Source organism: Haemaphysalis longicornis, unplaced genomic scaffold, assembly GCF_048455015.1.
Source record: "Haemaphysalis longicornis isolate Haplotype H1 unplaced genomic scaffold, Haemaphysalis longicornis Haplotype H1 scaffold_1, whole genome shotgun sequence".
Classification (NCBI taxonomy): Eukaryota; Metazoa; Arthropoda; class Arachnida; order Ixodida; family Ixodidae; genus Haemaphysalis; species Haemaphysalis longicornis.
Genome location: NW_027526203.1, coordinates 96,652,262 through 96,677,355, shown reverse-complemented (window position 1 = coordinate 96,677,355; position 25,094 = coordinate 96,652,262). Strand labels below are relative to the sequence as shown.

The 25,094-nt window shown below is 47.8% G+C and overlaps 1 protein-coding gene across 2 annotated transcripts in view; it reads left to right on the top strand.

Annotated features, from left to right (window-relative positions):
* Spz4 (Spaetzle domain-containing protein 4) overlaps positions 1–25,094 on the top strand; it is a 253,324-nt gene that overhangs the window by 174,617 nt on the left and 53,613 nt on the right. For both annotated transcript variants that reach the window (XM_077706035.1, XM_077706028.1), the window contains exons 2-3: positions 9,889–10,037; positions 18,337–18,795. In XM_077706035.1, the coding sequence (XP_077562161.1) occupies positions 9,889–10,037; positions 18,337–18,795 (608 nt within the window). The remainder of the gene's footprint in view (positions 1–9,888; positions 10,038–18,336; positions 18,796–25,094) is intronic.

Sequence of the window (25,094 nt, the reverse complement as noted above, 5' to 3'; positions counted from 1 at the left end):
ACCAAACATGTTGTCCTCACCTTTGACCGCAGTACCTTACCTGAATTTGTGAATGCAGGCTTTCTTCTATGTACCGTCCGACCATATATCCCCAACCCGCGTCGGTGCTTTAAGTGCCAACGTTATGGGCACAGTACTAACAACTGCCGTGGGCGTTTAACGTGTGCAAAGTGCTCAGAGCACGACCACCCCAAAGAGAATTGCAACAGCACTTTGATTAAGTGTCCGAACTGCTTTGGCCCGCACGCAGCGTACTCAAGGACGTGTGAAACATTCAAACTTGAGAAGAAAATACTCAATCTTAAAGTCAGCGAGAACATCTGTTACCTGAAAGCGCGTAAAAGGCTCAGCGCCTTTGCTTCTGCGAAGTATGCCGACGCAGCTCGCCGGGGGGCGGAGCGGCGTCTTGTCACTGCGGCCACCCAGTACTACGAAGCAGACTTGGTGCCACCCCAGCCCCCCAAGATGCTGCCTAAGGCAGCCCAAACAGCTAACACAACACCTGTGCACCCGCAAGTGTTGCGTCGGCCACGAACGCCAGGAGTGACGGCTCTGCCGTTGGCCCCCTCCTTCCGGCTACCAGACCTCAGATGGCCATGGATGTAGATGTGGCGGTTCCTTCGACCGCCTCTGCGTCCTACACGCAAGAAACAGTGGTGGGAGGAATTCCTTCCTCCACTTCGAACATATTCCGTGTCGGAGGCCGCAATTACTCCATCTCGTCGCTGTCCCAGCGCTCAGACGAGGACGTAGATATGACACCGTCTCGGCCAGCACCAAAGGCGGTGAAAGAACAGCGCTCCATGGCGGGGCGGGGAAAAAAGCCAGAAGCCCCTCCTGTCACTGGCCCAAATCATACCTGTGTTTTCTAGGTGATACATTCATCCCTAGTCTTCATCAGCCAAAATATTCTTTAAACATTTATGGTAGCACAAATAGTTACGCAGTGGAACTGTAGAGGATTACTTAAAAACCTCGATGATATATATGAAATCCTACACAAAACTCAAACTGTCCTATGTTTACAAGAGACTTGAACACTAAGCATACCAACTTCCTAAACCAATACTCCGTATTTAGAAGAGACAGAGACAGCTCCTCGCACTGCTCTGGTGGCGTGGCAATAGTTATGCAAAAAGCTGTCCCTTATCAATCTCTTATCAATCATCCCTTATCCCTTATCAATGTTCCCTTATCCCTTGTCAATCATTTGTGCACCGGCCTAGAAGCGGTTGCTGTTCGGGCAATTATCTTCAATAGGTTAAGAACAATTTGCTCACTGTACATTCCCCCTAAATATCGTCTTTCCAGTTACGAATCTGCGTCCTTTATAGATCAACTGCCAGAACCGTTTTTACTAGTTGGTTACCTTAATGCGCAGACCCCACTATGGGGATCCGAACGCACAGATTCCCGGGGCCGGTTGATAGAAAGCTTTCTCTTGTCATCCCGAGCTTGTCTCTTTACCAAAAAGCAGCCGTCATACTACAATATAGCACACCACACATATTCACACATTGATCTCGCTATACTCCCCCGTTCTTTTTCCGTCCATCGAATGGGAAGTGGATACGAATCCCCACGGCAGCAACCACTTCCCAGTCACCCTCAGGTATTTAGAAAAATGCCCCTACAGTTACACTTCACATGAGAAGTTTAAAGAAGCTGGTGCCGACTGGGCAACGTTTAAAGGGATGTCGAAACTTACTTACACATCAATAACACACTTAGGTATTGATGAAGCGTGCTTCATCACAGCACATATACTTGATGGTGCTAGCGTTTCTATTCCCCAGACCTCCAGTACCACACGTAATGTTCAGAGGCCCTGGTGGAATGACGATTGCAAGAAGGCAAGAAATGCTCAGAATAAGGCCTGCGGGGTCCTCCGCAGGTATCCTACTACAGAAAACCTAATTTCCTTCAAGCGCGCAAAAGCCATGGGGCGGCGAATCCGACGTCAGGCAAAAATAGATAGTTGGAGGTCTTTTCTATCATCAATAAATTCCTATACAGATTCGCGCAAAGTTTGGAACAGGATAAGGAAACTGCAGGGGCAGAAAACACGTCACACCTCTTGTCAGCACCACTGGCGATACACTTGAAGACCAAGCAAACACCCTGGGACAGCACTTTGAACATATTTTAAGATCCTCCCACTACACTGAGACAATCCTGCGATACAAAGAATCTGTTGAAAGAAAGCCTATTCGTGACAAGAAATTTAATTATGGGTATAACTCTCCTTTTTCTCTGCAGGAACTTATGGTAGCCCTCAACACACGCCGTGCTTCGGCGCCAGGAGCTGATAAAATAACATACACAATGATACAGCACCTCCACATAGATACCCTCAATACTCTTCTCTTCTTGTCCAGCAAGATATGGTGTGCTGGGTACTTTCCTCATGCTTGAAAAGAGGCAATGGTATTGGCTATATTGAAAGAGGGGAAAGATGTCTCTTCTGAGACAAGCTATCGCCCTATTGCTTTGACAAGCTGCTTGAGCAAGCTCTTTGAAAAGATGACCAATAGACGGCTTATCTATTTCTTGGAATATCATGGTGTCCTTGATAGCTGCCAGGCAGGCTTTCGCTTGGGCAGGTCAACAACTTACAATCTTATATCTGTTGAATCTTATGTTAAAGAAGCTTTTGCTCATAAACAACACCGTATATCTGTATTTTTTACATCGAAAATGCCTATGACACCACTTGGCGGTATGGCATCCTGCATGACCTTAAATCTTTCGGAATTTGTGGAAGCATGTTAAACACACTGGAAAGCTACTTATCAGATAGAACATTCCGGGTACAAGTTGGTGCAGCGTTATCCAGGACGTATACACAAGAAAATGGCGTTCCCCAACGTGGAGTGTTTAGCTGCTCACTTTTCATTGTAAAAATGAATACGTTAGGGAGAGCACTGCCACCCACCATTTTTTATTCAATCTATGTAGACGACGTTCACACTAGCTTCAGGTCATGCAACTCCTCTATCTGTGAACGGCAGATCCAAGTTGCTGTGAACAGACTAGCCAAGTCGGCAGACAAAAGTGGTTTTATCCTAAATCCGCAGAAAAGCCCTTGTGTCCTCTTTTCCAGGAAGCGTGGGATTCATCTGCAACCAACCATACAACTTAAGGGACTTGGCATACCCGTAAAAAGAGAACACAAGTCTCTTGGAGTAGTTTTACATGATAAGCTTACATTAATCCCACATAATAAACAACTTAAAATGAAATGCATGAAGACTATGAACATCTTAAAAGACCTTTCCCACCAGTCATATGGTGCAGATACAATATGCCTTTACCTGTTTTTAACAGTCTTGTCAGGTCCCATATGGACTACGGAAGTGTAGTGTATGGGTCTGCCTCAAAAAGAGCTCTAAAAATGCTGGACGCAGTGCTGCACTAGGGGCTCCGCGTGGCGTCCGGGGCTTTCCGGACGAGTCCGATTGAAAGCCTCTATGCAGAAACGGATCAGTGGTGCTTAGAGCACCAGCGTACATACATGGCACATTTGTACTGCGTAAGGGTGACATCCTTAAATAGCCATCCGCTAAATGCTATTCCGGAAAACAAAGCGTCCCAAAGGCTGTTTTTGAGCCGTCCGTCGCTTCCTCTGCCTTTCTCTATCCGAGTGAAGGTGCAGGCGGAGAAACTTGGGGTTATTTTATCTGAATCTTACAAAACTGACTTCATTGAGTTCATGCCGCCTTGGCAACTGCGCCCTGTCACCTGTGACATGTCGTTCAAGGAAATTTACAAAAAACATTCACCCACAGAACTCATCCGACAACACTTCCTGCACTTTCAAAACAAATTCCCATACACTGCTTTTTGCACAGATGCCTCCAAAACTGCCACTGCTGTGGCATGTGCTGCACAGGGACCCAACTTTGCCAGCACAAGGACACTAAACAGAAACACAAGTATATTTATGGCTGAGGCACATGCTATATTAATTACGCTAGAACACATAATACAAACAAAGACACAACAATCCATTATATACACAGACTCATTGAGTGCTGTGACAGCACTGCATTATAGAAAACCAAGTAGGAACATTGCGCTGAACAGGTTAGTTAAAGAGATAATGGCAGCCTACGCTTTAAAACAGGTCGTAGTCGTGTGTTGGGCGCCTGGACACAGTGACATTCATGGTAATGAACTCGCAGACCAGAGCGCCGCTGTGGCAGCACTTCGCTGTAGTGTCGACGTTCAGCACCTTTCCTATATTGACTGGAAACCATTCATTCGAAAGGCAATCCGACAATGCTGGCAGCAACACTGGGTCACTCAGATAGATAACAAACTCCACACTATAAAACCCCAATTTAGCAGCTACTACGCAGAAAAACAGAACACTACAACGGAAGTATACATGTGCAGATTACGAATATGCCATACATACGCTACTCACTCGCACCTTCTGCAGGGCAAACCACCGCCACAATGCGACAGGTGCGGACATCGCCCATCCGTCAGCCATGTATTAGTTGAGTGTGGGTACTTCCACAAGGCAAGGAAAAAGCACTTTCGGGAACTCTACCCTCACATGATCCCTCTTCCGCCCTCGATGTTTTTAGCTGATCAACCCTAATTTCAAGTAAACGCCTTTTTGCTTACCTGGGAGACATTGGCTTTTTAAACCGCATATCGTACCACGTGTAACCTCGGCGTCCCTCAGAGTGGGAGGAAGCTATGAGTGTCTATTTATTTTTTACATTCTTACCTTGCCATTCCCATTTCCCCAATTTTATTGTTGTTTTAAATGAGGAGCTGTATACACCCCCACACTAACCTCTTTTAATATCGTCACATTTACAGCACCATTTTACTAAAACATCATTCAAAATGATCAACCATTGCGTTGGCGCTCTTTGGCCATCGTTGCCCTTGCGCCATACAACAAACAGATACAAACAGATACATAAGGCCACCCCAACTCAAAGCCTCCGCAGCAGGACCTCCTCCCAGTGAGCGAGCCCACTGGGGAGGTCAGATACATGCGGTGGAAGTCAAGCATGCGTGGCGCGACGGAGGTTCTCCTTTTACACCAGCAGTTCTTTTAGGGTGGACACCGGAAGAAGTGGTAGCGGCCGTGGGAGGTCTATACGGCGACAGGCGCGATCCGCCGCTATGTGGGCAGGAAGCATGTCCCAGCGAACCCACAAAACACCCACAGGGCATGGGTGTGTGTCCAGGATCACGTGAATATGTGCCGACATTCTGGTGCTACGCGCAACGCGACGTATACCACGTATCACTGTCGTTGAGTCTGTGTAAATTTCCAGTTTCACGCCGGTAGTTACTGTCGATGCAAGCACTTGGAGACCATCCCAAATAGCAGTAAGTTCGGCCAACAGGCTTGGTAGAGGGCGGACGGTCTCGTAGGCGCAGTAATGGTTTAAGGTTGGGTGAGAGGGACAAGCCAAGGCTGTGGTTACGAGGGAGTCGTGTGCCCCGGCGTCCACGAAAGCCTGCATGACTCGTGGCCATGTCGCAGGCGCCCAGTGACCGACATGAAGGAGGGCCGCATCCTGAGGCTGATGAAGGTCAGAGATTCGGACATGTAGCCTTGCCCGAGGCTTGTTGTCCGTCACCTGATGGTAGAGGCAGGGTGGTCTAGCCGCAGAAAAGGCCCGCATTGTATCAGGAAGCTGGCCCATATATGCAGCGAGAGCTGCTGCCTCCGGTACATATCCACGCATTAGCAGGTGAGCTGAACGACGCTGATCTCATCTAGCGTATTTAGCTGGGCTTCAGCTTGTAGGGGTGGAATTGGTGTTATGCGAAGGAGGCCAGTAATGGCCAGTAATGGCGGCCCTGTTGATGAACTCAGCCGAGCCTCGTGCGCTTGCGTCATGTGCTGGAAGTGGGCCAGATACACAAGCCGTGGCTATAGTACGGCGCGCACTAGGAGACGGTCAAGTAGCGCGTGCTAACGCGGTCCAATTAGGGAGGGATGTGAAAGTGAACGCCTGCGGGCGAAACAATCCGCACCCGCCAGTCATGGTGAACTTTGACGGGCAAGTTTGGCAAGCCGTGTCTCCGACGAAGGGGGCACCAGCTCTGCTGTTTCCCCAGCCTTGCACCATTAGTGCAAGCTCCAGCCAATTTTTTAACTTTTGCTCAAAGGGAAGGTGAAGAGGTTTGAGAATTAAAAGAAACGTTGACTAGCAGCAAGTACACATTGAATAGCTCCCGTGCGCGAAATATTTTCGCAACACATGCAATGGAAGCGGCGCAATGCGCAAACAAAGGTGGCCCAATGCCCCGCCCCAATTTCGGCGAGCAATGCCGGAAGACCGAAGAGCGAAGGCGAAAACCGACCGGAAGACGTCATAGCTGTACTTCCGGCCGGATCGGCCGCCTCTGCCATGCTCTATTCGCCGTGTTTCCTGTAAAGGCTCGCCGCAGGAAGAATAACACTTGTTGTTGATAGCACTTATTTGCTCAATTTTCGTGTTCAAAAAGTATGCACGAACGTCAAACGAGGCATACGTTATACCATTCCGTATTCCTACGCACGATAACACCAAGCCGGGATATTTTATAGCATATGGAAGCGGCACCTGAGGTGCCTGTGCTTGATGACAGAGAATATACTACACTAGGTTAGATACTTTGTAAAACGCTCCAACGCGTTTTTCATTTTTTTTATGCGACGGACATGAATGTGCCTGAAGGGCGCGCGTATTTCAAATTTGACCATGTGTTTTGCCCGATAAAAGCCGGTTAAACTCATGTACGATAAAATATGTGGTATTCGGAGTCAGCGCACAAGAAACTATATAAACGTGCCTCGAACTCAATTTTTTTGAAAGCGTTTCAGCTTCCCTTTAAGAAATGGGCAGATCTGAGAAAAGTTGATTGATTGATTGATTGATTGATTGATTGCCTGATTGACTGACTGACTGACTGAATGATTGATTGATTGATTGATTGATTGATTGATTGATTGATTGATTGATTGATTGATTGATTGATTGATTGATTGATTGATTGATTGATTGATTGATTGATTGATTGATTGATTGCAGTGTTCAACGTGCCGACGAAATCTCGCACACGCGGGCGTTTTCGCTTTTCGCCTCCATCAGAAAAGCGGCCAGGAATCGAACCCGCGACCTCGTGCTCAGCAGCTCAACGCCTTAGCCACTGAGCCGCGTCGGCGGGTTCCGAGAAAAGCCAAGTTAAAGCTAGTGAAGACCACTGTTTTTTCACTGTTTTCGCATCGTGAGTTGCGAAGGGTGCCGAATTTTTTAGTGGACTTCATGACGAAAAGTTCGGGCTACTATTTCCTGTAAACATAACAGTCACGCGCGTAGTCTCTCTGGGGACCAGTCATTATATTAAATGGCTCTTCTCGACGAGTTTTGGCCACTACCTCGTGTAAAGAGCTAGTATATGTGCGAAGGAAAGTTTGACATCCACCTGAATTCAGCCGTACGGCAACAAAGGAAAGCTATACAGCTTTCTCAGAAACTTCGCAGTTGAAGAAAAATTCGTCCTGGTCCAGGATTTCACCCCGGGTCCCCCGCTTAACCGGAGCAGTCGCTCTACCAACTGAGCTAACCAGGGGGCTAGTCGTTTGTAGCGTGAGAGCGAATTGATCAACAGCCCGAAGTGAAGGACACGTGTTAATCGACCAGATTTAGGGGAAATCTCCATGGTGGAGTAAGTTTCTGCGAAGGAAAGTTTGACATCCACCTGAATGCAGTCGTACGACTACTCCACTTACTCCACCATGAGGATTTCCCTTAAATATGGTCGATTAACAGGTGTCCTTCACTTCGGATTGGTGATCAATTCGCTCTGACGCTACAAACGACTAGCCTACTGATTAGCTAAGTTGGTATAGTCACTGCTCCGATTAAGCGGTGGTCCCGGGTTCGAATACTTAACCAGGACGAATTTTTCTTCAGCTGCGAAGTTTCTGAGAAAGCTGTATAGCTTTCCTTTGTAGCCGTACGGCTGCATTCCGGTGGATGTCAAACTTTCCTTCGCAGAAACTTACTCCACCATAGGGATTTCCCCTAAATCTGGTCACCTAAAGAGCTTGTATTGAAGGTTGTGTCTCTAGCTTGTTCTAAGTTGGAAAAATCTGTGCAGTGCCGTAAACCACAACAGGGTCAGCTTGCTGTTGGTTTTACAACGAAAACTGTACGGCATTGTCGCACGTAAGCACAACACACAGATGAGACGCACCTTGGCATGCAGATTCGCAAATTTAATCAATTGGCCCCTTCTTTGGAAAATCGAGGGAGCGTGAAAGTAAGTTCATAGAAGGGAAGGCGCACGATTCGACACGGCATCATGCAGAGACGTCCCTTGTCAATGTAGTAACTAAAATCAGAAAACATACGCCGACATCTCGAATGCACGGGTGGTTTTGCTTTTCGCCTCCATCATAAAAGTAATCAAAGGAAGCGCCTCAGCCGCCACCCATGTACTTGCGTGAGGAAATTGGCGCGAAACCAGGGTATAACCACTACACTGGAGTCCTGTTGCTAGCGCCTCTTCGCATGCGCTCTGTTCCGTTTTGGATTGTTTAGATACAATATTATAACCAGCCAGCAGCACTTGCACTCGAATGAACAGCCACTCACCATGTACATTTTATTAAACTGTAAACATGCATAAGGTGGACCTGAAACGCCCAGACTGTGTCCTAAAGGCAAGGTGTAAGTAATGTTCGTTATAATGCCAAAAAAATCGTTTCGTCTGTTTTCCCGTAGACTCTATTGGCTCAAAAATTAAAGTCCAAATCGCAGTGCATGGTATCATTGCCTTGCCAACCCAACCAAGCCATACCAAACTCACACCATACCAACCATACCAGCTCATCGTTTTTATTTTTACTATATATCAAACACGAAAAGCGATGTATGGGTTTTGCATACTTTGAGAGAACTATGCAGCTATAAGAAGTGCCGAGCAGTTTTGCTGTCTTATCTGCGTTTGTTCCGTCAGCAGTTCTTCAAGCCCTTTTCTTCTTGTTACGCGGGGCAAAATACTGCAGATTATATTAAAGTTACCATAAACCCTCCATCGGGATAGCGGCGAAAATATTTCCATGCGCACAGTGACGATCACAAAAACAATGTCAGCACCGAATGCAGGAGTACTTTTATTACTCGCGCATCCACTCTGTAATCTAATCTCTCTGCACAGGGACAATGCGCAATGCAAAACACTATTCACGCTTTACGTAATGTCCCTGCGCATATGCACTTTTTTTAAATAATTTAAGCTTCGTCAATTGCCGAATTTGCACACTTGATCACTTCAGTTTGGTCATTCTTGAGGGCTTTCGTGAAGACGACCTACGGGGACGGTGAACGTTGAGAGGTATGGTCATGCTGCCATATGGAAGGGCATGGCAGGTGTGTGGGAGAATTCATGTACCTGGCATCCCGTGGCTCTAAACGGGGAGTTCCCCGCTACAAGAAGGGTCGGAGCATTCGGCGCTAAGATTTACCAGAAACAGGTTCTCTGGAAGGCCGGTGAGTATTATGGCAAGAGACAGAGATAACGAGAGGGCTTGAATGATGGCCTGAAAAGGTAATGTGCTTTTACACATGCGTCATGGGCGTAGTCCAATAGGGTAAAGGACACGGGATGGTTGTTTGGTCGGGTGGGCGCCCTTGGGTTACGCTCATGTTCGATGTTGCGAACTCAGTGTTGTAAGGCGTCCAATGTCGCCGCAGCGCTGTGTTCATAGTCGTGTTGAGGTCTTTTCTGTCACAGATTAAGTATTCAATACTGGTCTGCGGTCATGAGTCCTTGCGAGCAGGTTCCCGTCTTTGCTATTTGGCGATTGCCGGTGGTAAGAGGAACGGCGGTGTTCAAAGCCACCGTTTGTGCTCCGTGCAGTGGCAGCAGCAGCAGGCCGGAGGCCGGACCGGGGGAGCTGCGGAGGCCCAGAGCTGTGGTCCGCGGCTCTCGCCACGCTTCTTGCTCGACATCCCGTGCGACATGTCACGCAGTGCTTTCTGCAACGTGCCCGGAAGCTCCTACCCCTGGTACGTACCACCGTGCACGCTCGCCACGCCTGCGGCGGAGGACGCCATTCCTTCGAGCACATCATTTCTATACGGGTGGGGACGGTCCACACAGGGGACCACTTCGTGTGCGCTAATGTGGGTAGTGAGGGGCAGAAGCAACATTATTGCAGTAGTTTTGGTGTCACTGAACATATTCGTAGGCGCACTGCCGTATCTTACAAACGAAGAGATGCCGGCGTCTCTGGAGGTAGCTGCGTCGTGCAGCTGAGCCGAAGGAAGCGGGTTCAATTCCCTGCTGCGGCGGACGCTTTTCGTATGGAGGCGAAGAGGAAAAACGTTGCTGTGTTGGAGATTTCGGCGCACGTTAAAGATCTCCAGGTGGTCCAAATAAATCCGGAGACCTACACTGCGACGCGCTTCATCGCCTTATCCTCAATCAATCAATCTCTAGGTATTAAATTACTCCCGAAAAATTGCATCAACCATAAAAGTATAGCGTAACTCCTCTCTAAGAACTCACAGGTAAACTGCACATCTAAGCCTTTTTCACAACAAAGTATACTACACTAACCCCGATGACAAAAAACACGTTTCTTCGACACTAACTCGCATTTCTGCGTTTCAATTTATTTTTGTCGGAGACATAATCGGAGTGGAACATTGTCCCCGCCTCCATTCCCAGCCACCCTGATCCTCTTTCATTTAAAACAACCATAACTTACATAAGCTTCTCACTCCTCTGTGTGACGCCTTCCGGGACATTGAGAGTATTGTAACAAACAAACAAATAAATAAATAAATAAATAAGAAATAAATCAACAAATAAACAATATTATTAAATAATAAATAAACAAATATTCACCTCGTAAAAGGAGGCCTTAAGGCACTCATTGCCATACCCGAGCAACCTAATCTCGGTAGAGTGGTTTTATAAATTTTCTGTCAATAAAAATCCACACAGGCATGGCTTAATCTCATAGGGAGTGTAGTTTTTATTTATGGATTTATGCACCTCTACCCCTCAAGGGTTCTGTCTCGACCGTTGGTGTCAACAGAAAACTCCCGCGAACAAATAAAAGAAGGTACTGGCAAGATCCCGTTGTCTTACCGCTTGCCCGGGCAGCACAGGACTGTTCGGCCTAAAACAGGCCGGTGTACTTTGGCCGGTGATTTTCTGTCCGGCCGTTTTCCGGCAGCCATGTTCGGCCCATGTCCAAATGTGGGCCTTTTGGCCGTATACGGCCGTACTCCCATGGCTGTCCAACGGCCAGTGTCCGTTGGCCAGTCGACCGGCTTACGGTCATACGGCCAGATTCCAGCCGTAGGGCTCCGGCCATTCCAAAGCCACCCGTGTACGGCCGAAGTACGTCCGCCGGAGGACAGCCGAGATGCGGTCGTCGGACTCCAGCCGGACTACAGCTACCGGAAATACGGCCGTGCTACGGGCATTGGAGTTCAGCCACAGTACGTTAGCTGTACTGAGGCCGGTCACTGCATGTCGCGCAAGCAGATGACTCATTCGCGCAGTGCAGAAGCAGCACAAACCCAGCATTTTGGGTCCAATGCAGCCACATCAAAGTGAGCTCGCGCGCAACCACCAGCCGTCAAGCTTTCAGCGCAGCCTTGCTTAATTACCAGCCTCAGTAGACAGCAAAATTCGTTTATTAAACAGTGCTCACAAATTGTCGTTCCTTTAATTGCTGTGCCTCATTTACTGCCGAACACAGAAAATATTCAGTTCTTTGTAGAGCTTGAATAGATGTATTGTCCAGGTCCTGATATCCTCTGTGGGGCGGCTTACCTGTAAGAAACGTGGAAAGAGGAGGGGGGGGGGGGCGGAAGGCGCATACTTTAGTGGGTTGAATTTCAGAGAGATAAATTGCGCCGCTTTTAGCCAATTTCTTTTAGGGCAATATTCCGGAACACTTTGATGCTATGACTACATAAACTATTTTTATAACAGTTGCTTGACCAATTTTGATGTATATAAAACCGGCGTGAATGCCTTTACGAAGCGTTTTGGTTCTCAACAAAACACTCAGGAGCATTTAATATAACTCCTTCACAAAAAAGTATGTCCAGTTTTTGCCCATTTTTCTTGCAAAGACATTTTCTACTCGATCAACTTTTCTGATGATCTTGCGCAGGGCTGATCCTAAGAAGGAGCGAACAGGTACTTTCATTTTCAATCTATTTTAATGTTGTTTTCATGAGTATACGTCCACACCACTTAATAGTCCAAAAGAGCTTAATTTTCTTCTAATGTCATACTACGTTCAAAAAATTCTAGACGCGTCGCGAATGACGCCCTGCTTCAGGTGGCTGCAGTTGTATCCCTTTGTGTTCACGCAAGGAAAGGCGTAAAATTAGAGTTACATAATTTGTTTCAAACCAATAACATAGCAATGGTAGCATGTATACAGGAAACCTTGCATACTGCAACGAATAGGGCAATAAATATTTTATTGGTCAAGGTTGAATACGTAGGGTTCTCAACCCGTCGGAGGCAAACTTGCCCCTCTGGAATTTTATTTATTTATTTATTTATTTATTTTTATTTATTTATTTATTTTTATTGATTTATTTATTCATTGTTTTGTTTATTTATTTATTTTTATTCGTTTATTTATTCATTGTTTTATTTTTTATTTTTTTATTTATTTATTTATTTATTTATTTATTTATTTATTTATTTATTTATTTATTTATTTATTTATTTATTTATTTATTTATTTATTTATTTATTTGATGCCTGCTTGCCTTTGCATGCATACACAAGGGAGATACATAACACTAAGCATTAAATATGAGACAAAATAACAAAATAATTCTACAAAGCGTGCTGAAAATCGTCAATATAAACAGTTAATACAATCATACGTCGAAGATAATTACACTGCAGTATTGATGTAAAATAAAATGAATCGCGCAAGGCGTCACCTTTTTAAACGAAAGTTAATAATTTGCTTTAAGCTAGCGGTCCCACTTTGCGATATGTAGAATGGCGCTTGGACATACTTCTCCCCTTCTACAACAGTTTTCGATTGATAGATATTACGAAAAAAGTTAAACCTGTGGTTTCGTCTGTGATCTTTCACGTCCTGCCATTTCAGTTTATTTTTACTTTCTCTCATGCTAAGTTGAGCGCGCCAATTACCTAATACGAATCGCACTGACATATTCTGTATGTTTTCGAGCGTATCAACGAGCTCTGTGGTGTAGGGATCCACGAAAACACATGCGTACTCCAAGATTGAGCGCACATGAGTGAAATACGGTTGTTCTTTTCAGTTAGATGAAGGTTCACTGAAATTTCGTTTCAGAAAGCCAAAAATATACGCAGCCGTAACTTTTATGGTGTGAACCTGCCTATTTAACCTCTAACCACTCCCTAAATAAACTCCTAGGTATTTATATTCCTCGGCCGTTGTCACAGCAGCATAATTTACGGTATACGTATCCAATTGGAATTAAGGTTTTCTTGTAAAGGTGCCGTTAACAGACTGTTTAACATCCAAAAACGTTTCTGAATCAGCACACCAGGATGTTATTAAATGCGAATAAAGCTGCAGGTATACGGAATTACGTTCATTCGCTATAGTCCGGTTAACTACACAGTACTTTTGAACAAAGCTATAGGACCAATAGTAATAACAATGCAAAAACCGATTCATTCAGTTCATAGGATGAAATGTACTACGCAGAGGGTGATATGCAACACCATCATTTGCTTTTCTGCAGTCCAAGAATATACAGTCAACCACTTTAAGCTTATCTATTTCAAGAGCCAAATCGTGCGTGAACTCAACAATCTGCGTTGAGCAAGAAAATCCTGACAAAATCCGTGTTTTTTAGGGTGCTGGCGATTATGTTGAACCAAATGAGTCATATCCCAAGAGTAGCTAAGCTCACCTTCAAACATCGGAACTAAATTAACAGCTAGGCTTCGTCAGTGACAACGCTCTGTTGTTATCGCAAATTTAAAATAATTTTTTTTCTAAATAGGCAGTCATAAAATCCCCTGAAGTGCAGGGCATGAAGTTGATCCTACCAATGCACGAGCGAGTCTCTTCTACGTTTATCACCAACAACATAGTGCAACATTGCTTGTCGTAGTTTAATTGTAAGCAGAATAACTTCCGCTTTTGCTCCCACTTGCCTTTCTTTGGTGGGGAGTCCTTGAAATGGTGGCCATTTAGCTCCTGCGTGGTTGCCGCTTGCTCGACACCCTTGAAGGCCAGTTATTTTGGTGAACCATCTCCATCTCGGATCGGACATCTCTGGCGGATCGATGTCTCCAATGCTCTCCATTTCTTGAGCGGGCGAATAGCCTCGAGATGATGCGTCGATGAAGCCGGCGGCAGAAGCGTGGTAGCGGCGATGACTGGCGAGGCTTAGCTCACCCGTCGGTGTGGCCCAGTCTTCTTGTGGCAATAAAGGATATTTAGATGGCCTAAAAGGTTCCCTGCTAATGTCCAGTGAGTCCTTGCACCTTGCCCGTTCACCGAGAACACTCATTACTGTTTGACAAACGATTTTCGTTCATTTAAAACGTAGAAACACGGAGCGGATGAAAAACGCGTCCCCGTCGTTCGGCTCACTAACGGCTTTTTCTCCCCCCAGGAAAAAACCGGTCGGTCTCCTTTGTCTGTGCATGAATTCTCGGCGCCCAGGCGCGTGCCGTTGTTCGGCTGTATGGCGTTTGCCGAAAAAATGACGTATAACCAGATACCTTACGTAGGCCGGTCTCCTCTTGAACACCGGTTGCCAAATATTCTGTTGCCATTCGCTTGCCGTAATTCGGCCGAGGACAGCTAACCGAATGCAAAACGTATATTCTGGGGCCGTACGTCCGCCGGACGCGCGGTTCACCATTGAAACAACGAATGCACGGCAGCCGCGCTCCGGCCGGTCTCCTTTCGAACACCAACTGCCGCAAGAATACGCATATTCTGTGGCCGGTCGCCTGCCGTGCTTCGGCCGATTACCGCTTCCCAAAGAAAAAACGGATGCCCTAAGGCCGTACTTCGGCCGTTCTCTTTCTCAACATCGGCAGCCGTAAGAGAACTGAATATCTGGCAGCCGATTAGCTGCCGTTGTGCGTCCGGACACGGGCGGACGGAAAAATGCCGAAGCGCTGGTTGCCGAATGTTGGCCGTTCAATGCATGATCAGTGGCTGCCAGAACCTGGATGCTGGCCGGACATGCCAGAAAGCGGCCATAGACGGGCCGGTCTTGGGGCACACTTTCTGTGCCGCCTGGGTGATCTACGAACCCACGCGGAGACGGGGGAAGCAGACGGTGCACTCACGGAGAACATCTGCGAGTTTACCTCCTCAAATTTATGGTTGCACGGAATCCCGTCTGGTCGGGGTGGGTCATGATACAACGGGGAATGAAAACACCGACGAAAAAGCGCCACCTCCCCGCGAGGGGAACCCTGTGAAGATGCGACGCATCGTGGGGTTCACTTGGTGTTTCCGTTGGATTGATTCTGAAATCGCGTGAAACGTGTCGGGAACGCGTATGATTATTATGTTTTATCATTATTATTATGTTTTATTGGCCAATCTTGGTCAATCTCTCTAAGTGGCATGCTTGGGGCTTCGCTGTCGCAACGACCTTTACTCCATCATTGTTGCTGTAAGTGGGAGCTTCTTTTCTTTTATTGCAAGTGTAAATCATTGCCCCATGATGCGTTGTATCAGTAGCGTCTTGACGTAGTTTGAATGAGTCAAGGATATAAGGCGCGTTCGTAGCATTTGATTCGGTCTCGGTTTTGTGGCGCAGTGGGAAGAGCACCATGTACCTCGCGTTCCGCCCACCGGGTCGTTTGATCGAAACCGGGCGCCGCTAACTATTATTTTTTTATAGTGTAGTGGGAGGGGTGTGGACGGGCAACAACGCCGTATGGAGGGACAAGGCGAGTGAATGAGATGCAGTCGCATCTAAAAGTATATTTCGTAAAATAAAAGACGTTTCGGCTCCTACACGGGAGCCTTGTTCACACCCTGTGTTCTCGCTGAATTCGTCGTGATTGCGTCACCCAACCTCTCGCGCCTGTGTACGCTGCGCCCACGGCACGTGTAGCGGCCGTGTGCGCACCCTAGGAGTTAGTAAAATTAATGGAAGCTCACACCAACGAATGGCATCCCAATTGTCCTCCGCCTCTGCCAACAATCTCGTCGTCTCCGTCGGCGGCGGAAAAGACGGAGGCCAAGGGAGAGCGTATAACAGGCTTGAGCGTCCTTTTATTTTATAGAAAAATAATTTCCACGCATGTGCTTCACCAATACAATAGAACCAACAACCATTTATGCATCGATTTAACCTCAGCAAAAAATATCTCTTCAAAGCAATCAAGGGCGTGGTTAAGTGCATTTCACTTGTCTCTGGTTTAACTCTTTGTAGAGCTATGTGTGTCAACTAAACTGACGTCGCATGGGTAATCCCAGTGCGTGCCGTTTACAGCTTCACTTTCCAACCACGTTCACAGGGTGGATTGGGGCGCATTTTTTATATTCAGTATTTTACTTTCCCTCAGACGCCTGCGCTTTCCTGCGCAAGTCTGTTGTGATTGATTGATTGATTATGGTGTTTAACGGGCTGAAACTGCAGAGGTTGCGAGGCGCGCCCTAGTGGAGTGCTCCAAATTAATTTTGACCACCTGGGGATCTTTAACGGGCCCGAAACCTCGAACACAGGGGCATTTTTGCTTTTTGACTCCATCCGATAAACGGCCGCCGCGGCCGGGAATCGAACCCGCGTCCCTGTGCTCAAAAGCAGAACGCCTCAGTCACTAAGCCACCGTGCCGGGTCCCGCAAGTCCCTTGACTTCTCCCTTGTTCATGCTGAACATCCACTGCAACAAGTGCCACATCACGCGTCACATTGCATTGCGATGACGTCAAATCCCACTCCCTCCGGGTCGACAAGCAATTTCTTGAACCGCCGTTACTCGTCTTCAATTACGTAAGAGCAACGCGAAAGCACGAGCAACAGCCCGGTAACAGTGTCCCAGGGTGGTTGGTAAACTTTCTTTACTCCTTATGCCGTAGCTCAGCACCATCTTACGCTGGATGGCGACGAATACAGGGAGCATCCAATCCGCTGATATTGCGCGTTTTGTGGCCCCAGCCCTTATATTTTACTCAAGGTGTACTCGTATATAGCTTGAATTCTGCGTATATCAAGAAGCCAATGTGTTAAAATTATACAGGAAGATCTACTCTCGGTTGATGTTGCCAGTTTATCACCACAAAAGAAGTTTCAATGTCGAGAACCTGGGTACGGGCTGGTCTGACATCAGTGGCGTCATCGTGCGGCATCCAATCAAACCAGCGACAATGCGGCGCTTTCCCAACAGATGGCGCGCGAGCACTGCGAATGCGGGTATGTATCAGACTGACATTGGGTTGACGTTACTGTTTGCCATCGAAAGCCGCCACCGGTACCCACAGCTTGCCGACATTGAGTGTGACTTTGCCTGGCACTTGGTACGCCCTAAGGCTACGGTTACGCAACGTAAATCATAGACAAAGCGTAACGAGGACAATGGGCCAAGCCTCTCAGTAATAGTAGGGGACAGGCGAAGAAAAAGCCGCAAAGTGAAATAAATATGTTGAAGATGATATTGCCAGGACACGTTGAGCAATTCGTCACTACTATATGCTTTAATGCTTTCCTATTCCGGATATTATCAGGAGCGGTATCGGGTTCGTGATATTCCTTTCCTAGATTGGTGCAAACCCTGTACTTCTGGGGCGATGCAGAACGTTAAGTTAAAGCGTCGCTGTGCCACGCACCTCCCCTGAACCGGCGTAAAGGTTTTCAAACCACCCTGATTTATGAAAAGAATGCGCAGTTAAGAGAACATTTTTAAGGTGAATAAATCACGCGTCATTAAAAAAAAAGCATCGTTGGGGTCTAACCCAGGCCGTTTCCGCCGAAACGCGCGATTTTCTCCTAGGCTACTCAGCCGAACAGCGGAGCTCCTTTAGCAGTTGCTCAAAGCAATAAATAGCAGGAGTGTTCCAAACGACCCAGTAGATGTCGCTGAGTGCCTGCAGGAAGTGCCTTGCTTGTACCTATCGGGTACGAAATGTCACTGCGTGCCCGAACAATTTCTCTTCTATTACCATCTACCCTACAATAATGTTTTGCCCCAAACATTACTTGCAGATATAAATGTCACGGTACTTTCTGAGAAATTGCGAGCGCGCTGTCGCGCATTCTCCGTGCTGTGTTCTCCATCCGGTGTGCCGTTGACGCGCGCGTGGCCGCTCCGTGTCGCGGCTCGCGTGGGGCACGCACGCAGGCACGCTGTGCGGCGCTACATCTTCGAGAACCAGGGCCTGGTGCGGCGCATGTACGGCGACCAGCGCCACAGCCTCATCGTCGGCAACGAGCTGGAGGCGCGCAGGCTGCGCTACGACGATCTGCGCTACCACGGCCCGCCACCTCCTCCGGACGGGTACACGGCAGCAGAGACGGGGCCGCGTGGCAGGGCAGCCTACCGCGTGCGGCCCAACAGCCGGTACGCCAACCTGCTCAAGACTCCGCCTCAGGCCGATGACGAGAAGATACGGCCAGCCCCGCCACCGCCATCATCGCCGTCGCAGAGGCCTCCCGGCCACAGCGGTGGGGCAACTGCGGCTGCGGCTGTGGTGACCACCGGCGCTGGCACCAGCTCAGTCGCAGCAACGACCACGGGAGCCGTCCCGGTGGCCACGGCACCAGCCGTATTGGAAAGCGACGCCACCGCCTATCGACCCGGGTGAGTGAGTGAGTTGGTATGTGAGTGGAAAAGAGTTTCCCACAGTGTAGAAGTCATCACGGGTGTTTAATGTCTGGCAAAAACCTGCAATCTTTTCGAACTTGTCTGTGGATTGTACCGCATACCAACATATGAGTTTCTTTAAAAAATGAGTCAAATTCACCTATTCATAACTTGGGAAAAAAGTGATAATTACATGCCGAACCCAAATGCAACGCAGGCACAGCTATTATATGGCATGTTTTACTTGTCAGCTAGGGGAACTTAACGGCCGCAAGTAATTAAAGATTATGCGGCGGATTTCACCAATTTTTGAATGATAATTTTCAATTTGGTTCGCATTGAATTGGGACATTGGATCCGAAAACCTTATTTAAATTGACTTTCAGGAATGGTACGATGGAGTTTTGTTGGAAAAGGCATTAAACATATGTAGCAGTATTTCAAGAATCATAATTATACACGAAGGACACTTCAGTCCTCTGGGCAACATACGCAGCTCTGTTCGAATTATACCAGAGGATCATTGGAACACCCGCAGACACTCACGAAGTAATCTCTTCAGTGCCTTGCCTTGAATTGCCTATCTTCATTGTTTTCACATTAATCAAGCGACTCGTGTCCACGGAGGGTGGCGGGGGGGTTCACAGGGCTCGTAAGCGGTGGCTAGTTAAGCACTAAAATGTTAAATATAGGAGTAAAACCAACTGAAAAGAATAATCTTATTTACTCTATAGCAGCGGGCTGACGGAATAGAATGATCGTTTCAGATCTGTCACTTTCATTTCGTTCACTTTGTCTTCCGGTAACTTCGTCGTCTAAGGACAGTTGTTGTCTGATCTCTTCATTTCCGCGCGAATCCATGATAAGCCATCTCGGAAAAGCAAATGTGGTTCTTAAAGCAACCATGAAACCTTCTGATCAGCCACGCCGAAAGCAATCTCATATAGTGCAAATGGGTTTGGCTAATTTTCGATACGAAGTACGATCTGCGCATATGTTTGCCGGTCATTATCTGACCTATTTTGCCGGAAGCCCTTTTCACAGAGAAAGTGGCCGAGTTTTTCTTGTCGTAGCAGTTTTATGTGACTTAGTTTAGCTATGTGGATTTGGCTCGTTTCGAAAATAAAATGCCTCATGTGTTGCCCAGCACAGATACTTTCATACAACTTTTAACGCGATAGCAATGTTATGCTCATTTTTCGATTTTTCTGTGCCTGCTAGCCGTCGCTGTGAGCCGTGCTCATCAAGCGTTCACGGAAGTAGGTCATCGATGCTAACAGAAAACAACTCAGACAGCAAGACATGACGGCTCGTCAGAATCGGTTGTACATAGCTGCGGCAACTACACTGCAGAAAGGACAATGACACTATTGCCGAGAGGAAAGAAGAGAGATGCGACTTGAGCAGGCTCCGAGACGTAAGCAGTGAAGATAGTCCTACGTTCTGTGGGGAGCCGCATGATCGGAAATATGATGGCAAGCCGTGCCCGCAGCTTCCGCCACCCCCAAAGCGGCTCTCCCACCGAAACTGATACCAGTGCTAATATTGTGTCACCTACGTAAAATCGAGGATGAGATTATCGCCAGGTCCTGAAAAACCAAGAAAAACGTAGATTACAAAAGAAACGAAATAAAGAATTTCGAAATAGAAATTAAATTCTACGATATAGCGTCAAATTACACAAATTTTACACAAAAAAATTGAATTTTTGGCTGCCTTATCGTCGCCGCAACTTTCCCGCAGACAGTGTATGGCGCCACGCGGCCAATTTAAATAACCCCGAATCTAGTTGAGCATGTGATGCCCCGGAAAACAGTCACATAAGAATCCTCGTCTTGGCCCTACAGAGAAGCCGCGGAGGCAATCTGGCAATCGCCAATACACTGAAAATCTTGGACCATTATTTTGGCCCACATTGTAACATGCCTGTGATGATGTTAAGGCTCGGAAGACACAAGGACCGGTAGCAGAGACGCAGGAATGAGGGATCGCAACACGGGCTTCGGTAGAATTGACGACGATTACATTTATGACGGACGATCACAACGACGGGACGGTAAATACAAGAATGGGTAAAACAGAAGCTCGGGGAAATTAGTCCCAACGGAAGCAGAAATACAAAAAGTTCCTCACACCATGGAGCCCGTGGTCGTGGCGCAGGAAACGGCGACGAGGGCAACAGGCGATGGGCAGCAGGGGCAAGCGTCTCAGGGGCAGCGCGCTCGGGGATGCGGCACGTTGTTGAAGGGGTTCTGGGCAGGACCACGAAGATAGTGGAGGTTGGTGGCGGTAAAAATACCGGCACAGCCCAGCGTTGCCGGCGACGTGGTGCCCGGGCGTCCTTACGACGGCCACAGGTCACCTGGCCGTCCCGAAGACAGGCCCTGGAAGTGCCGCCGTGGAGATGCTGCTTCTCCAGCGTGAGCTTCTTCCTCCTTCTCTTCTTTGTTGTCGGACCTTCCCCGATCCCTGGCTGACTCGAATGCGGCGACACCGCGCACCCATCTTTTTCTTCTTTGGTTGTCCTTTGTGGTTTCGGGCGCCATACCACAATGCCTTTACAGGGGAAGAGCAGGAATTCAAAATGAAGGGACGAAACTTATGGAGGCGCTAATCATGAGCCGGATATCATTCAGCCTGCCTTACAAGAAAACCGCAGTGAAGAAAGAAAAATAAACACCATCATCAGTACAAACATAAGACGGCCGTTAACTTCCCAATTTCGATAATCACCTCAAGGTGCTATAATTATGTCTGATGTTATCTTTAAATAAATGAGAGCGGTCACTCTCATAGCGCAACAGGAGCATCTGGAAAAAAACAAAGTTGGGACCGACCCTCCTATCGATTATAGGCACCCCTCAAGAAGAAATGGCTTGAGGCCATCATATGTCACCGATGAGGCCATCATATGTCACCTCTCCACAAAAGCACCTCCCGTACCCAGAGACATATATCCAAAACTTCACAAGGGCAATCGGCAAGCTACGATCAAATTACTTCGAGGAAGGTTCCAAAACTATGAAACACGGTATACGCCGACGCAGGAACACTTGAGAGAGAGAGAGAGAGAGAGAGAGAGGGGAGAAAGAGAGAGGAGAGAGAGATAGTGAGAGAGGAGAGGAAATAACTAATGAAAACCAGCGATGTTAGACGAGCCATCGCGCTGACTTGCTACGCTAGAGGATTGAAGAAAAAAAGCAAAAAATAAAAAAAGTGAAAACGAAAAGATGTCATTTGATGCGCCCAAACTTTTCAATCACAAAACTCTGTCCAGTTCTGTGCTCCTAAGAAACTCAAAAACAGCTTTGACTGCACGTGTAGCCTGCCTGGGACCCGATCAAGGACCCAAAACAGCCCTCAGCTAAATTCCCGAACAAACCTGACTTCACAAATATAGTAAGAAGGCAACAATGCTCGTAGTGGGCTTCTCTGGCAATCGCTGTTACTTGATTTCGCCTTACACTCAGGAACTAAAAAGGCCGAAATCGGAGTTATCTGGTGGTCCGACTAGCGAAACTATCGGATAGACGCTTAGAGTTCACTATACGTGCTGAACTGGACTGGACTGGAAAATACTTTATTGAAACACGTCCTGCAGTAGGCAGGAGCCGGGTTACGGATCCGCTTCGGCGCGGCCTGGCGTCGCGCCTTCTTCTACGACCCTACTTGTCACAAGCCCGTTTTACGGAGCGCGTGCATTTTGATCGCGGCGAAAACCTGCTGGATGGCCCTGGACTGGTGTGTCTTGCTTGTAGATTCGATGGCTCCCTGGAGTTTCTCCGGATACTCTTCGAAGTGCGCACCGTCTGGGTCGGCGGCACAGTCCCACCATGCCACCGAGTCCCATGTGCCATCGGTTGGCTTGTTCTTTCTTACAAACATTGCACTGGTCACTCGGGTACTCGTCCGGGTACATTCGGTGTAAGGAGGCCGGCGACGTTGTCGACGCCGTTTGGAGTCTTCTTAGATGTCTCGCCTCCTCACGGCCCAGTTCCCGGTGGGGCGGCGGGTACGCTCGTCTGGCCAGACGTAGGGTCGTCTGTGTTTCACCGTAGCCCCTGGTTCTGTCTTTCGTTTCCGTCCACCACTCCCAGTCGGGACGAGTGCCCGCCTTGGGACCACGGTCTGTCATAGCGCGCGCTTCCCTGTGGGCCGTCTCGTTGTGGTTCGGCCCGTACGGTAAGCAGGTGCCCGCGTGCGCAGGGATCCATCTGACCTCCACTCGTCTTCCGTCTCGAACTCCCTATCTTTCTATTATTCTTGCCGCCTTGCCGCTCACTCGACCTCTTTCCAGGTTGCGCACTGCCTCTTGCGAGTTGCTAAGAATTGTGTCGCAACCTTCCTCAGACATCGCCAGGGCTATGGCGATCTCCTCGGCCTTGGTGGCGTTCTCGCCCTTCGCACTCGCCGACTTGGAAAGCCGTCCCGTGCGTGCATTCACAGACACCAACGCGTACCTGCCTTGCCCATGCTCCGCCGCGTCAACGTACCTCGTCCGCGGGTCCCCGCCGTACTGTTCGACGAGAAACTTTGCTCTCGCCCGTCTTCTCTATTGGTTGTGCTCCGGGTGCACGTTCCTCGGGATGGGGCTCACCCGCACGTTCTCGCGTGCCCTCTCGTCGAGTTTCAGGGGGTGTCTTCCTGTGACCCGGTAGCCGTAGCCTAGAGTCTCGAGGATGCTTCTGCCCATCTTGGTCTCCGCCAGACGCTCTCGCTGCGCTATTAGTCTCTCGCTGCGCCATTAGTCTCTCGGCTGCAGGCGTACTACCTAAACGATTGAGAAAGGTTCTTCAATCCACAATAATGATATTTCACATCGACTCAACATCCGGACAAAAATGAATGGAACGAAACGACGCAGCCGACCAAGATTCCCGCCAATGAACATAGCGTGCACCCTGTTGACCATGGTGCACGACTACCACCTATTGAGAACGTCTCTTCACCGTAGGTTTCGAAACACAATCCTTTGCAGCATGGGGTTATGAACGCTAAACAATCGCGAACTCGGGGCAGGACACAAACCAGCACACATACCCACAAACCTATTTCTGCAAAAATGTAGCGCACGAAATGTCAGACGTTCACTTAACTCTACTAAATACGGGGACACACCCCGTTTATATTTAGGGACATTATCAGGGGTGAACCATGAAATATTACGTATTTTACATAATTATATCGACACATACGAGGGTATCTCGACCAGTTTGTCGCCTCAAAATGGGCGTGAACTGATGCTTAGGCCCTGTACCATGAGATCTACCCTACTCAACTATCTACTATTTCCTACTATCCCTTTACCCTGCTATCTGTTTACCCCCTTTTGCCAAACTCCACTAAATTGTACTCAAAACGATCTCTCTCTCCCTATTTCTCTCTCTCTCTCTCTCTCTCTCTTTGTGTGGGTGTGTGTGCGTGCGGTTAAAAACAGTGTTCCTTCAGGCCACGACGGTGTAAATAAGCACTTTTAAATCCTGACACTGTCGCTGTATTCGTTCAAACTGACAAACACCCCGCAGCACACACTTACAGTGCCAGATCTTAAGCCACAACGGTAAATGGCCTCTGCCTATTCTGTGCCGCGGTGATTAAAACCCCCTTGCAGCTAGTCTAGCTTCGCGGGTGCTTTTAAAGCATAAATGGTAACTGCACCATCTACGCGCCAAAACGCTCCCTCCACGCCGAAGTAACGCTATCCCGTCATACATCTTAAGTACATGTCATCTGAAACTTTTCATTGGTACCCTAAAGGCTAAACAGAACTTATAGACCAGAGTTTCTGTCTTTTTTTCGATGAATAAGCATGACCGCTTGGTTTAGGAATCAATAATTGAAGCTGCTGTTTCTCCTTCGCTGTGTGATTTCAGGGGCAGTTTTGGCTCCGAGGCCTAAGAATAATTAATTAGAGCTGCTGTTTCGGCTGCGTGGCTTAAAAACAGAAAATGAATCTTGTATTGGTCTCACGTTGCTTTTTATTCCTGCCAGGCAAATAAATAGCACGTGACAAATAGGGAACAACTTGTGCGTTTGTGTCATCGAGTTAATGGCGTGTGAAACAGCGCGTCATTTGTTAGGGATTTGTTAGAGGATCATTTGTTAGAGTAAAGTGAACGTAATGAATGGCTAGTTACCTTTGCCGCAGCCTTGGCCCGGGCTTCCCCGGATGTCTCAGAAGTAAGGACCGACGTTAACCTCATAAATGTTTTCACCTAGCTGTTCCACCAGGCAAAACTCATCGTCAAACACAAACCAGGAGCAATAGTGGCCGGTTTTGCTTAAAAGCGATTAGC